This window comes from Manis javanica, chromosome 10, assembly GCF_040802235.1.
Source record: "Manis javanica isolate MJ-LG chromosome 10, MJ_LKY, whole genome shotgun sequence".
Classification (NCBI taxonomy): domain Eukaryota; kingdom Metazoa; phylum Chordata; class Mammalia; order Pholidota; family Manidae; genus Manis; species Manis javanica.
In genome coordinates this window covers 34,366,079-34,380,193 of record NC_133165.1, presented here as the reverse complement: position 1 = coordinate 34,380,193, position 14,115 = coordinate 34,366,079, and the positions used below count along the sequence as shown (strand labels likewise).

The following is a 14,115-nucleotide window of genomic DNA, read 5'->3' as shown; positions in this document are numbered from 1 at the left end:
CCAAGGCAAAGGGCCACAGAGTACATGGCTCCAGAGCACGTACAAAGGGAAGCAGGGACTCCTCAGGACTGATGTCACACATGCAACATACATCATACATCCAACTGCAGCCTGACAGGGAGTTTTTAAAGAAAGGATGGATTTCTCTTTTGGGCTGGACTGTTTGTCTGCTCAAGAGAACTAAGACACCCTCTGTTTGAGTTTGGCAAGGCTCTGGACCTGCTCATGGAATTCTCGGGGATGGGAAAAGGGGGAGAGACCCCTGCCCCCACCCCCATGCCTCAAATCAGCAGAGCAGCTGAAAGTCCAGCCCCAGCTCCCAGGGGTGTTTCTGCAGGTACCCGTCAGCCTCTAGTACCCCCCAGAATCACAGAGTGCGGGTGTCAGTGTGGCTGCAACCATATATTTATTTGAAGTGTGCAAAGCAGAACATGCAAGTGTAAATCTAACTTAGGAAGATCTGCCAGTGGCCCCATCGCAGACATTCTAGGATGGCCCCCAGCCAGTTCTGCTTGGCTGCGAAGCACCTGGGCCCCTCAGACCAGTCCTTGGGTCTGAAGAGCCCAGGGTATGGGGGCTCACTAGAGATTCCTTGCCTAGAAACCAGAGTATCTTGCTAAAGAAGAAAGTAAAAATCTTGGTGGGTCTGGGGGCCAGGGAGAGGGTAATAGAAACTATTCTACTCTCTGGGGTTCCTCCTCTTCTTGGGGTGGGGGTGATAACAAAGGCAGGCTAATGGGGGCTGGACTCAAGGCCTGCTGCCTTGCAAGGAAGGGACCTCCATCTCTTTGGGGGTGGGTGGCAGATCCTAGGGGAAGCCCTAGGGGACCCCAGAGGCTGGCATCCAGAGAGCCAGGGGAGCCCAATTTGGTCAAACATGGCCAGAGTCAGTGAGAGCTGAATCATCATCATAGCTGGGTGCTGTCACCAGGGCTTCTGGTCAGGCAGGCTGGGTGCGGGGCCCGTGCCAGGGCACTAGCCTGGTATGGGGCTTTCTGAACTTGCTGGGCCTGCTGTGGCTGAGACCTACTTTGAAAGGGGGCCCATGAGGACCTGGATCTGGGACCTCTGGCACTGTTGGTCAGGGGGCAAGGGCAGTTTCTGTGGGGGCTTCTCCAGGGAAGCCTCAGTCATTAGAAGCAGCTGAACAAGCAGGAGTGGGGAATGCAGCCATCACTGTCCTGTGGGATGTCACTGCCATAAGTCACCGGCGGCCGCCCCATTGTCATTCTCATGGAATTTGTGCAGGTGATCAGCGAACCTGTGAGGCACAAAAACCTTCACTGAGGCCGAGTGTCAGAAGGGAAGTGTATGTGTGTGTGTGTTGGGGGCGCATAGAGATCCGCAGGGGTATCACCATGTGACGGGCGGGTGCTGGGGGCCATTGGGGCCGTGGGGTTGGCCAAAGCAGGGCAGTGGGAACAAGGAGGGACTGTGGTGCTGGGGCTCAGTGCAAGGCCATGAGGGGCTTTGGGGGGCATCCTCACTTCTTGGCGCAGAAGGTGGCACAGTCCCTCTCCATGCTCTCACTCCATGCCAGCTTGTAGAGCACCTGGCCAGGCAGAGATACCATGAGCTGCCTGTCCCACTTCAGGGTCACTCCAGCAGTCCACCCACATCCCCAGAGCCCCTGAAGTCCCCTTGGCCCAGACCCCAGGGCTGGTGGGCCTTAGGGCTTGTGCCCGCTTGTTTCACATACAGTCAGCCAGGCCCGACACAGAGGGACTGTCCTTAACGGGGCTGGGCATACCACAGGAAGGGCCAGGACCCTGGGGGCAGGGTTGGAGCCCAGGCCAGCCATGTAGTGGCCATCCTGACTGTGGCCTTGCTGGAGGCAAGGGTCCTCGATGCTGGAGCCTTTATAGGCATGCCCTGCCCTCCCCTCTCTCCTGACTCAGCAGACATGCAGGCATCACTTGGCTTCTGTGTGTGCTTTGCCTTCTACCTGGAATGCCCCTCTGCACCCCTGGAGACTCAGTTCCTGATGTCCCTTCTCTGTCTATTAGCAGCGTTAGTTAGACCTGCCTTCCCACCTGCCTCAGACTCCCACAGTGACCCTTCCCTCCACCAAAACCCTCCAGGACGCGGCCCCGGATGGAGTCAGCCAGGCCTTTCCCACAGAGCGGCTGGCCTGATGCCCCAATCGCAGGGCCCAATGGGTAGGCTTTTGCCCCCAGAATTGCCTGGGGCTCTGACCGGGAGAGAGGTGGCCAAGAACAGACTGTGTGGCTTGTGGTTGGCTGGGGTGCCAGGCTTCAGTGACAGAGTCCCTGCTGTCCCTGGAGTCGGGGCAGAAAGGTGAATGAAGCCCTGGTCGCCCACCTGGACACTCACCAGGAAGACCAGGCAGTGCAGGAACAGTGTGTAGAAGAAGCCAATGGTACGCGCCATCTTGTTGGAGAGAACCAGCCGCCCCTGGGGAGCAGGCAAGGTGTGGGGTGGGGATGGGGCAGGCCTCACCCCTCCTGCAGGGCTGCCCTGAGAGGTCCAGGGGCAGCTAGGGGAGGGAAGGGCAGCCAGCCGCCTCCCATCACACAGTAAAGGGCGGAAACTTGGAACAAAGGAATTCTGAGGAATGGCGCCCCCTGCAGCACGATTCCAGAACCTACCATGAATGGTGCTACCAGAAGAGCTGTCCCGGAGTGGGAAGGACCCAGTTCTGAGTCACAGGGCCATGCTTGGCAGGGCCCGTGAGGGGTCAGTGCGGTCCCCGGGGCTCTCCAGACTGGGCTGGAGGGCGGGTGATGGGGGCCCAGGGTGGCAAGTGTCTTGAGGCCTGGAGACAGAGGCTTAGGCCTGTCCCGGTGGGCACAGGGTGGGGGCTCACCATGCCGAGGGTGGCCTTGTCCCAGGGGCTCAGGCTCAGGTACTTGCGCTGACGCTCCTGCAGACGGAGGGATGTGACGAGAGGACCCCAAAGGGCCCACTGAGACCCGGGCCTGCTCTTCCTGCAGACCCCTGGGCCGCTCGGTGGGGCATCCTAGGCCCCTCCACCGTCTGTGTGGCACCCCCCGCAGTGGCTGCTGCCTGCCCTCTGTGGTGGCCTTTCCGCCCGCGAGGGCCAGGGCTGAGCAGCCCGCTTGGTGGGGGAGGGGAGCTATGAGATGCTGAGGGTGGGGCTACCGCAGCCCACCTGACACCAGGAGCTCCCCAGCGTGTGCACCTGGGGTGAACCTGTTCACTGTCACACACCATCATGGGGCCACCAGCAGATGTTCCTGGCACTCTGGACCGAGTGGGGGTGGACCCTGGGCCCCCATGGCACCAGAGCGGGGGTGAAGGCTGCCCTGGAGGTCTGAGGTGGGGGGCTCAGGGTGAGGCTGGTGGAGTGGGGATGAGGGGAGGCCGAGGCCAGGTGAGCTGGTGGGTTCTCTGTAGCCTGCCCACAGCAGGCACCTGCTCTGCCTTGCCCTGCGTGGAGGAGGCTGGGCTCACACACCCTCTTGCTGAAGGAGGAGAAGGGGTCCAGGCGCTCCTCATACTGGGAAGAGTACCGCAGCTCTGTGTCATCACTGCTGCTGCCCTGTGGGGGGAGAGGAGAGACCCTGTCATGGGGGGCCCCACAGGAAGGCGGGCTGAGGTACCCCAGGCTGGCAGGGTCATAGGAGCCTGTGTCCTCATCAACACAACAGCGGCAGGGGGTGCAATGCAGGGAGACACATCCCAGAGCTGGAAATAGGCCTGGGTGGCTGTGTGACTGGCTTGTGCCACATGTCCAGAGGCCCTGCCCAGAGTCGGAAGGCTTCCACCTGGCTGGGGCCACGGTGCCTGAGGACAGATAAGGGGAGCTAGGGCCAGATGCTGGAATGTACCAGACAGAGCTGGGCCCAGTGCAGGTGGTGGGTTTGGAGGGAGTCCGCTAGGAGTGTGTGGGGTGGCTGTGGGGTGCAGGCGGGCATCTGAGAGGGGAGGCACCGCCAGCTAGCACCTGGTGGCTGCTCTGGTTTGCATAGTCCGGGCGCCCTCTGGTGGCCTCAGAACTGCTCCAGCGGGTGGAATGGATGGTTAGGGGCTGAGTGTTTGGTTCAAGGACGGCAGCCTGGTGAGTGTTACTGCTCCTGGCCCTTCTGCCGCCCACTTCATCTCCCCACAGTCATAGAAGGGTTTCCTTGCACAAGGTGGTCCCCTGTGAGGCCTGGGGGCTGACAGAAGCCAGCGGGAAGCTGTCCCCAGCCCAGAGCAGAGTAGGTTTCTACTAAGTTCTTTTGATTGGTTTTTGGGATGTTGAACCAAATTCTTTTTTTGTATTCTAAGTTTAAAACATACAGATTTGCCGGGGCCTGTCCTACATGCTCAACTGCCCTGGGGTTAAAGTCCCAGATCCTGGGGAATCAGCTAGTGGATCACACCCATTTCACAGGGAGACTACCCAGGCCGATGGGCCCCTGACCTTCCTCCTTGGAGTGTCTGGACCACCTCTCTCCCGGCCTGGTACCCTGGGGTTGAAATTGGGGAGGGTACTTACCCGGCCAGGGTAGCTCTGCAGGAACTTGATCTTTTCAAAGAGCTTGATGTTGTCAGCGCGCAGGCTGTCCAGCTCGCTCTGCAGGGCTTGGATGGTGTGCTGGGCCAGGCGGTTCTCCTGTGGGCAGGCAGGTGGACAGGTGGGCAGGCAGCTGGGTAGGTGGATAGGCAGGCCGGGCCAGCGGAGGAAGGTGGGGATAGGCCTCTGTGCTGGCACAGGCGTCACTCCCTCTACTTGGGCCCCTTCTTTGCCTGTGGCATCTCCTTGACCTGCTAACCTACTAGACTCCGGTCAAAGCTGCGAGCTCTGGGAAATGCCTCTTCTCCTTCTGTGACCCCACTCCAGGCAGAAGTCACAGTTTTGGGGTCAGGTTTTATTTGTTTATGGTATTATCAGCCTTTAAAAAATTATTATTGAGATATAACTCATATCACAAAACCCACCATTTTTAAGTGTACCGTTCAGTTGTGGGTTTCTTTAGTATGTTTGTGTTATATAACCATCCCCAGTAATTCCAGAACATCTCTATCACCTGTCAGCAGTCACTTCCCATTCCCTCTTCCCCTAGGCCCTGGCAACCACTAATCTCCTTTCTGTCTCTATGGATTTGCCTGCTCTGGGCATCTCATACAGACTCCTACACTGTGTGATTTTAATGTTTGCCAATCTAGGTGTCTAGGTGAAATGGGATCTCATTTTTCAATTTATTCAAATTCTTAGACAGGTGTATTCTTCACACAGTTAAAAATTCAAACCGGACAAAAAAGTGCATAGTGGTATAAAGTGTTGCTCAAAAAATTAAACATAGAATTACCAGGATCCACTTCCAGGTATATAACCCAAAGAATTGAAAGCAGGGACTTGAGGTATTTGTATACCCATGTGCAAAGCAGCAGTATTCACAGCAGCTAAAAGGTGGGAACAACCCAAATGTCCACTCATGGATGGATGGGTAAGGCAAATGTGGTCTGTGTTCAATACTGTGTCTACTATTCAGCCTTAAAAAGGAGGGGCATTCTGATACCTGCTACAACATGGATGAACCTTGGGCACATTATGCTGCGTGAAAAAAGCCAGTCACAAAAGACAACTACTGTGTGGTTCCACCTACAAGAGGCCCCTAGAATAGTCAGATTTAGAGAGTCAGAAAGCAGAATGGTGGCTCCTGGGGTTGGGGGGAAGCAGGGGTAGGGAGTGAGTGTTAATGGGGACAGTTTCAGTTTGGGAAGATGAAAACATTTTGGGGGTGGATGGTGGTGATGGCTATACAGTGATGTGACTGTACTTAGTGCCCCTGAACTGTTCAATTAAAAATGGCTCAGATGGTAAATTTTAATTTATGTGTGTCTTAGCACAGTTTTTTGATGTGTATGGGAAGAAGTTTAGATATTTAAAACAAAAGGTAGACTACTATAAACCCTTGTATTCCCCCCCCACCCACTTAATCTACTTTGAAGGCCTTCTTTTAGGCACTGTGTAGCATTCCGCGGTGGGGCTATACTGGTCCCCAGTGGGCACATGGCTGGGCCGAGTCCACTGTCCATGCAGGCAGCTGTGAGGGAGCAGCCCTGGAGGTCCCTCTTTTGAGGCCTCTCACTCTGGAGCCCAGATCACAGAAGGCCGCACTGGGCCGGGCACAGCCTTGTCACTGGATAGGCACTGGGCCTGGCCCACAGTGGGTGCTAAGCAAATGTCTGCCTCCCCTGTAACCTGAGCCTGGTAACTCCATGGGACATTGTGGGTTTGGAGAGGAAGGGTCTAGAAATTCCATCATCAGCCAAGCAGTGAGTCTTTGAGAAGGCTGGAAACCTTCTTAGCTCTTGCTCCCCCTGGAAGAGCAATCAGGGATGGCCCGGGATGGGGGCTCTGCATATCCCCCAGGGCCAGGAGGGTGCCAGCTCCAGGCGCTCCTCTGCTCTGTCACCAGGCCCTCCACACTCCCGAGCCAATGTCCACTCCCTCCGGGGGGAGGCCCTGGCCCTGGCCTTGCTGTTCTGGCCCCCCTGCTCCTGCTCTGGCACTTCCTCCCTGACCTACTCTGTCCTCTCCTGTCCCCCCTCTTCTGGGGGACCACAGCCACCCTGCTGTCACCATCCGATGTCAGGAATGCCCACGTGGGGGTACCTCACATTCAAGGCCCAGGTGCAAGGGGACTGGCACCTTCCTCACGGCGCCCCTCCAGGAAGGCCACCAGCCAGGCCCTCGGCAGCCAGTGGGCTTTCCTGGACCCCACAGTGCTCCTGGACATTCTAGCCTGTTTGTCTTTAGAGGGCTCAGAGACCCTCCTCTCTCCAACCTGCCCCCGCTTTCCCAGGCTCCCACCTAATTTATAGACGTTTCTTCCTGGATGATAGTGGCCACTTCCCGTTTGTCTTGCTGGGATAGACTCTGTCCTGAATTGGCTGCCCAAGTGACCCTTCACATCCTCCATTCTGGCAGTGTCACTCGTCTCCTTAATCCTTTGATGGCACACCAGTTCAGGAGCAGGCCACTTGCCTGGCCACTCTGTGTCTTGTCCCTGCAGCCCTGGCATGGCCTGCACTCCTTTCTGGCTTGTTGGCCCTTCTCTGCCCATGCAGTCTCCTCTGCCTTGACCATCTGTCACTTTTCAAAGCCCAGCATGGCAAACCTTCTCCAGGAAGCCCTTTCTGACTGCACAGAACAAATCTAACTCCACTGTGATTTATGTCTGTGACACATCTTTCTCCACTAAGCCTCTGTGTCCCCTGCTATGCCCTCATGTCCAAGGAGTGTCGGAGAGGGAAGGATGTGACTCACAGCCTCCAGCTCCTGGTTCCTGGCTCGGAAGCGCTCCCTCTGGCTGGAGATGATGGACAGCAGCGAGTCTACCTGGCCCTCGGGGAGAGTGCCACTGGCTGGTGCTGAGGGTCCTAGGAGGTAGGAGAGAGTGGCTTGGGGTGGCAAGAGGCAGAAGCCAGCAGTAGGGTGGCCCAACCCCAAGGGAGCTCTGGCCAAGTGCCACAGGGTGGAAGGTACAAGGTGTCCGAGTACAAACTGCTGAGAGGCCAGGGAAGGGGAAAGGGTGTGACAGGAGCATAGGGCCCTGGGAAGGGAAGGCCGCAGTCAGGCTCCCTGCCTGCACTATCCCAGAGCTGGGACCCAAAGCCCTTCCTTACGACTTTATACTTGGATCTGAGACTAAGTTCCCAGCTGCAGGGGAAGCAAGGGGACACTGAGGGTGCTGGGAAGCCATGAGTGCCCCCCTGCTATGTCCTGGCCCAGCAGCCCCAGATTCTGGCCTGGGTGCCTGAGGACGCTACCTCCTTCATGCTGAGAGCCCTCTGGCTGCACCTTAGGGTTGAGGCCTCCTTGGGGAGCTGACCACACCCACCAGCCTTTGATAGGTCAAAGAGTCAGGCTAAGGCCTGGAATGCAAGTGCTTAGGGCCCTGGCCTTCTCTGAAGGAGGGGCGTGCTTTTCAGGGATCAGGGTTCAGGCTGTGACACATATTCTCCCTCCTCCCTCCTGCCTGCCCATCACTGCCTTGCTGGGTCAGGCGGGTCCCTTCTCACCATAGAACAGGGCAGTGGCCTCCTTGATGGGCTCTGGAATCTTCTCCAGGCCATGTTCGGCTGCGCCCTGCAGGTGAGAGGAAGAGATGGGGCAGGTGCCTCCGCCTGGGGCACTGAACACACCTTTTCAAGATAGAAGCAAATGGGGGGCAGAGAGCAGGTGGGGTGGTCTGGCAGCAGGGCTGGGCACAGCAGTGGCCCAAGAGGCCTGGAGAGGACAACTCACATGGGCCACCAATGAGAAGGCTGGGCCCTGAGTTCACCCTGAGGCTGAGCTCAGTGGTGGGGCTCTCACCCGGCCACTCGGCCCTGATGGCATCAGAGGCTGGGTGACCCTGGTCCTGCCAGCCAGCCTGCTGTGTGACCTGGGCCAGCCCCGCTTCTCTTCCCAAGCCCAATGTCTTCACCTCTAAAATGAGGTGGGGGATGTGCTGACCTCCAGGGAACTTTGGGCTCCAGCCTTCTGTGAACTTGGGGGCTCGGGTCCACTTGCTGTGAGATGGGGGGATAACCTTGCTTCTGTCCAGAGCTCCCAGGGCAGAGGTCCAAGCCAGTACCTGGACCCTGGGTGCTTTGTGTCAGCTTAAGAAAACCTGCCCCCTGACCTGTGGCTGGGCATCCTGAACTGGGCCTGTGTGGGCCTTGCAGTGGGCAGGTGGACACCGGCTGCCTGAGGAACAGGCTGGCTCATCTGGAAAGTTGGCATTCTGTGTCTGGAAGAGCCTGAGGTAGGCGGTGGGCAGGCGGGGTATAGGGGGTGGACTCACCTCAGCATCTGGTCTCTGGAGGGACTGGATGGTGCTGAGATCCTGCTCCAAGCGGGCGATCAGGTCCCTCTGTGCAGCTGCTGTGGCCATGGCCTCGGTGACGTGGGCCTGCAGCTCTGCACAGCGCCCTGTGCCAAAGGAAACGTGGCATCAGAGGAGGTGTGGTGCCATCCGTGGTGCCCTCTCTCCTCCCTGCCACTCCAGCACACATCCTGTGCCCTGCCTAAGGGACCATCAGACCAGCCAGCGGGGGCAGGGGTAAACCTGGCCCTAAGCACGCATATGCTCATGACATTCTCTGAGAAGGGAAGGAGCCCAGGCCAGGTTTTTAGGAGGGACAGGTCCACCTGGCTCCTCTGTGACCAGTCAGGGGAGCCTGGCCAGCCCCTTCCCCTCTCCAGGCCTCACACTGCCTGTCAAGCAGGGAAAGGATGTTGAAACCAATGAGTCCCAAGTTTCTTTCAGGGCTGATACCCTGGGATAATGACCATAGAGAGGCCTCAGGGGGAGGAGTGGGGAGAAAGCCATGGGAGGTGCAGTGGAGGGCAGCAGGCCACTGTCAGACCCAGCAGGTGCTGGGGTGTGAGAGGTCCCCCCTCTGGAGTGGACATAAGACTTGTTTGGCCCCCCATCCACAGGCCCCCATGCAGTGGGGGGTGGCCTCCCAGGAACCCCTGACCCACAGCCCTGTTCCTCTCCCTTTCCCAAGTACCAGGTGTCATCTTTACAGCAAAGCCAATCCAAAATAATTCTGTGTGGACACTGTCCCTCCCTTTTGGAGGGTGGGAGATGTTGGAAAGGTCGCCAGCCCAGGCCTGCGGGTGCCTGCAGCAGCCACTGGCTGGGAAGAAGACAGTGGTGGCCTGGGGGCCAGCTGAATGGAGGCCCAGACTGCGGTCCTTTGAGGTACACTGCATGGCCACCAGAGGGCGCTGTGGCCTCAGAAATGCCCAAAGGCTGTGGGTAGTGCCAGGAGAATGGATCCTGTACCCTCCCTGGGGGGCTCACCCGTCACTGTGGAGCTACTGACCAGCTGGCCAGCCCAACCCTAGCTGGGCCCAGTGCCCTAGGCCAGGATGGGAGGCAAACTGCCCCACCCCCACCTGCTCCATCTCTGGGGTACCTGTTGCCTGCCAAGCTCTTTACACACCTCACAACAGTCCAATCAGTCAGAAAAGATGATCCCCATTTTACAGATGAACAACTGAGGCTCCTGGCTTGGGACCAAACCCAAGGGTCTCCCCTACTAGGTCCCCTTCTCCAGCCACAGCTAAGCCCTTCCCCACACCAGGGTCTCCTCCGGTTCAGGCCCTGAATGGATTTCTTCCGTTAGACAACTCTGAGCCCAGGTAGGTGGTGTCAGTGGGAGTGAGGGGTCCGAGGTGGGGATGGGGAGGAGGCTGGACCTGAGGGCAGGGCCAGTCATGGAGGGAGGACTGTGGGGGTGGGGTTGGGGGACTGGCCTTCAGCCTGCAGGCTCTGTGTGGCCTACAGGCGCTTCCAGCAGACCCTGTCGCAGGGAGGCCTAGCAGGCCCAATGACATGACTTTCTGGCTTGGTCCCAGAGCTGCAGAAGGGCCTAAGAGCAGGGTTACCTTGCTGCACCACACACACTTCAGAGGGAAGGCAGACAGAAATCGTGATGAAATGGAGGGAGAGGGACCATGGGGACAGGTTCATTTCCAGGTGCTGCATGTCCACAGGGACAACTGCAAACAGGAGCACATCCAAAAAGTGTCCTGGGGTCAACCCTGGCAGGTGGGTGGACAGACCCTGGGATGGAGGGTGTGAGCCCAGAGAAGGCTCAGGTGAGCAGCATCCCACCTAGAGGAAGGGGGGCTCTGGGGACAGAAGGGACAGGACACAGGTGGGGAGCCTACAGCCAGGTGGACAGTTGCCCAGCCAGCCAGAGGACAATGAGCCCTCGGCCCTGGAGCACGGTGCAGAGGGGACCCACGCACAGCTGGAGGGTTGAGTAAAATGCCAGCAAGGTGAAACCTTGGACTGTGTATTTTATTTGCCACCAGCCTGTGGCCCTTCCAGCATGCTCTCCCCAGAACCCTGGGCTAGGAAAGGCTCCTGGAGCCGTCCCTGGGCACGGGGAAGGTAAGGCGGCACCCAGCCCAGATTTTCTGTGCCTTTGGGCCCATTCCTGCTCCTGCGGGGGTGAGCACACAGTCCCTGCCTGTGCACACGTGACGTTTGTGCGTGGGGGACCCTGACAGCAAACCCTCTGTCCTAGGCTGTCCTGGCCAGCAGGTGCCAGGCCACTTTGTTAAGCTGGCCTACAGGGCCTGTCACTGCAGCTGTTGCAAACATCCCCAGACACTGGGTTGGCCATGGCTGGAACCTCTGGGGGTCCAAGGCCTCTGAGCACAGGGAAGAGGTTGGGCAAGGCAGTAGCAGGTACTGGAGAGAGTTGCGCCCACACTGTTGTGCAGAATCCAGGAGGGGAGGCCTGTGCCTGGAACTGGTCCCCAGTCAAGGAAGGTGCAGGCAGCAGTGTGGTTTGGCCTGGTGAGGAGGTGTTAGCAGGTTAGCTAAGGGGGATGAGGAAGGGGGAACCCATGAGCCTGAGGCTGGAGATGCCGGCTGGAGAGCTCCAGGGCCACGGTGGCTGAGCTCCCAGCGGCCAACACTGAAGCCTGAGGGCTACAGTGAGAACGGCCAGAACAGTGGGGATTGCTGGCATCTTCAGCGGTGTCCCAGAAAGACCCAAAGAGGTGGCAGGAGGCAGTGGAAAGTCGGGAAAAAGTGCATTAAGGCACCATGTTGATGAGTAAGGAGGGGTCAGTGGTGTCCTAGGAACTACTGAGTGAGGAGAGGGCTGGAGTGAAGCCCCTGGTGAGTGTGGGCAGGGAGACAGAGTCGGGGCATATGAAGGCAAGTATCTGCGAAGGGAAGGCCTGCGGAGAGGAGGGGGCGCTGCAGACTGACACAGGGGCAGGGACGAGGGGTGGAGGGAGGGCCTGGCTTCTGAAAGGGGAGAGATGGCTCAAGACAGCCTCCTCTGCTCATGAAAGTTCACAGGACCTCATCCTCCTGGGAGAATCTAGGAAGGGGCATGGGGCACTTCCTATTGGCTGCATTTCACAGGGGGGAGGAAGAAATCAAAGCTGTATCAAGGTCAAGACTTAGACTGGACTATGACTGAAGGTCAAGGTACAACTTCTGACAGCAGATTAATCAAATGAAGAACCTAATCACAACTGGCGTCAGATGGCAAGGCCTGGGGGTGTTGTGCATGGCTTTCCTGAAGGGACCTTGCATTGCTCAGTCACCTGCAAGCCAGACTGGAGTGCGGGTGCTGCTCAACACACCATCTCTGCCTGGGGGACTCTGTGTTGTCCCCACACCTGCCCCTTCCCTCCTCTGCAACTGTTTGTCCCTGCAGGTGGCCAGGGACAAGTGCCTGCAGGTGGCAGCCCTCTGCCCCCCTCTCCCAGGGGTCCCAGCAGGTCTCCCTATTCTCCGCAGCCTCAGCTCCTGCTTCTCTGTCCCGCAAGCACAAAGGCGTGCCAGTCTCTACCTGAAACACACACGCTCACGCCTCCTCTAGACCCCATGGCCCTCCAGCCAGTTCTCTAGCTGTTTCATCTCAAGTGTTTGCCTCGTAAACCTTTTCCTTCAGCCGTGCATGCCCATCACAGTCACTGTCCTTGCCAAGGTCGCTCATGACCTCACACCGCCCAACGTCCTCAGCCCTCATCTTGCTGGCCTGTCAGCACCCGGCTCCCTGCCCCTCCTGGACCTCCTGCCCTGCCGGCTGCTCCTTCTCGGCTTCCTTTGCTGGTTTTTCTCCCTGCTCATCTCTGAAGGCGGCTGCACCCCAGCTGCTGGCCCCACACACCTCTTTCCTCTTTAACTCTGGCCACTTTGGGTATCATTGATAAGCTGATGACGTCCCATGCACAGCTGACCCTCTAACAATGCAGGAGCCGAGAGCACTGACCCTCCATGCAGTAAAAAATCTGGGTATGCCTTTGATTCTCCCAGAGGTTAACCACTAATGCCTACTGTTGACCAGAAGCCTTACCCAAAACATAAATAGTTGATTAACACATATTGTGTATGTTATCTGTATTATATACTGTATTACAGTAAAATAGAGAAAATATTTTTTCAAATTGTTGCAAATCTCTCCCAAATTCTCCAGTATATTTATTGAAAACAATCTGTATGTAAGGGGACCTGCATAGTTCAGGCTGTGGAGCTCAAGGATCAACTGTATCCCTATCCACACTCCCCCCGGAGCTCACTGCTTGGGTGTGTAAGCTTAGGGGGTCCAACTGAGGCCTGGTTCCTGTCAAATCTGCTCCCCCCCAAGAGGACCCCCTGTTGACATGGCCTGGGAGGCAGCATCCTCAGGGCTGTGGGGAGTGGAGGCAAGGCCACCCTTTAGTGGCTCAGGCCAAATCCCTGGGGGCCACCTTACTCTCTTCTCTATCACTCCTTACATTGACTCTGGCCCAAGGCCTATTTTTGGCTCTACCTTCAAAATGTACACAGAATCCAGCCACTTTTCACATTGCCACCATCCAGTCCCAGTTATGATTGGTTATGGCAACAGCTTCCCTTCTTCCACCCTCACCCCTATAATCTAGTCACAAAGCAGCAGACAGAGAGCCTTTTAAGTGGGAAGATCAGACCACTTGCTGTTCAAACCCCTCAAAGGTCCCACCTTACTTAGGGTAACAGCCAAGGCTCTACAGCAGCTTACGAGGCCCTACCTGCTCTGCCTCTCACTTCCCTAGCTGGTTGACTCCCCCACTTCCCCTTGGTTGCTTTGTTCCAGCTATACTGACTTCCAGGGACATTTGTGCCACAGGACCTTGGCACTTGCTGCTCCCTCTGCCTGACACGTTCGTCCCTTGGGCATCTGCATGGTTCATGCCCTCCCCTCTGTCAAGACTCTTTATATCTTAATCTTAGTGAGGCCTACTCTGACCACCACATTTAAAATTCTACCCCTCCCACTTGCTGTTCCTGTCCCTCTTAACTTCTTTTTCTCCCACAATACTTATCACTGTCCAAACAACTATGTAATTCACTTATGTATTATGCCTACCATCTGTCCCCCTACTAGAAGGTAATCTCCTTGTCTTTCACCTGCTAAACTCCAGTGCCCAGAGCAGGGGCACAATGGTTAGCCCTCAACGTGTGCTAGCTGACAGGGCTGAGGGGACCCCACCCAGCAGGGAAGCACTGGTCCTCTAGACAGAACCTCCCCCAGGGATTTGCAGGGCCTCCCAGATTGAGGTACAGGCAGCAAGGGCCTAGCAGGGCCAGTAGCTTCTACTGCTCCCACCACCTGATAACTGCTCAGACCTCACCTGGGACCCCCAGGCCG

At 57.4% G+C, this 14,115-nt stretch overlaps 1 protein-coding gene across 3 annotated transcripts in view; it reads right to left on the bottom strand.

The window, feature by feature from the left end:
- Positions 1-383: 383 nt before the first annotated feature.
- Positions 384-14,115, bottom strand: part of CUX1 (cut like homeobox 1) — a 370,873-nt gene continuing 357,141 nt past the window's right edge. For all 3 annotated transcript variants that reach the window (XM_036998753.2, XM_036998752.2, XM_017672260.3), the window contains exons 15-23: positions 8,766-8,893; positions 7,999-8,065; positions 7,244-7,356; positions 4,466-4,582; positions 3,440-3,523; positions 2,828-2,884; positions 2,335-2,415; positions 1,488-1,552; positions 384-1,261 (exon numbers count right to left, since the gene is read on the bottom strand). In XM_036998753.2, coding sequence (XP_036854648.1) covers positions 1,192-1,261; positions 1,488-1,552; positions 2,335-2,415; positions 2,828-2,884; positions 3,440-3,523; positions 4,466-4,582; positions 7,244-7,356; positions 7,999-8,065; positions 8,766-8,893 — 782 coding nt within the window. In that variant the 3' untranslated portion in view covers positions 384-1,191. The remainder of the gene's footprint in view (positions 1,262-1,487; positions 1,553-2,334; positions 2,416-2,827; positions 2,885-3,439; positions 3,524-4,465; positions 4,583-7,243; positions 7,357-7,998; positions 8,066-8,765; positions 8,894-14,115) is intronic.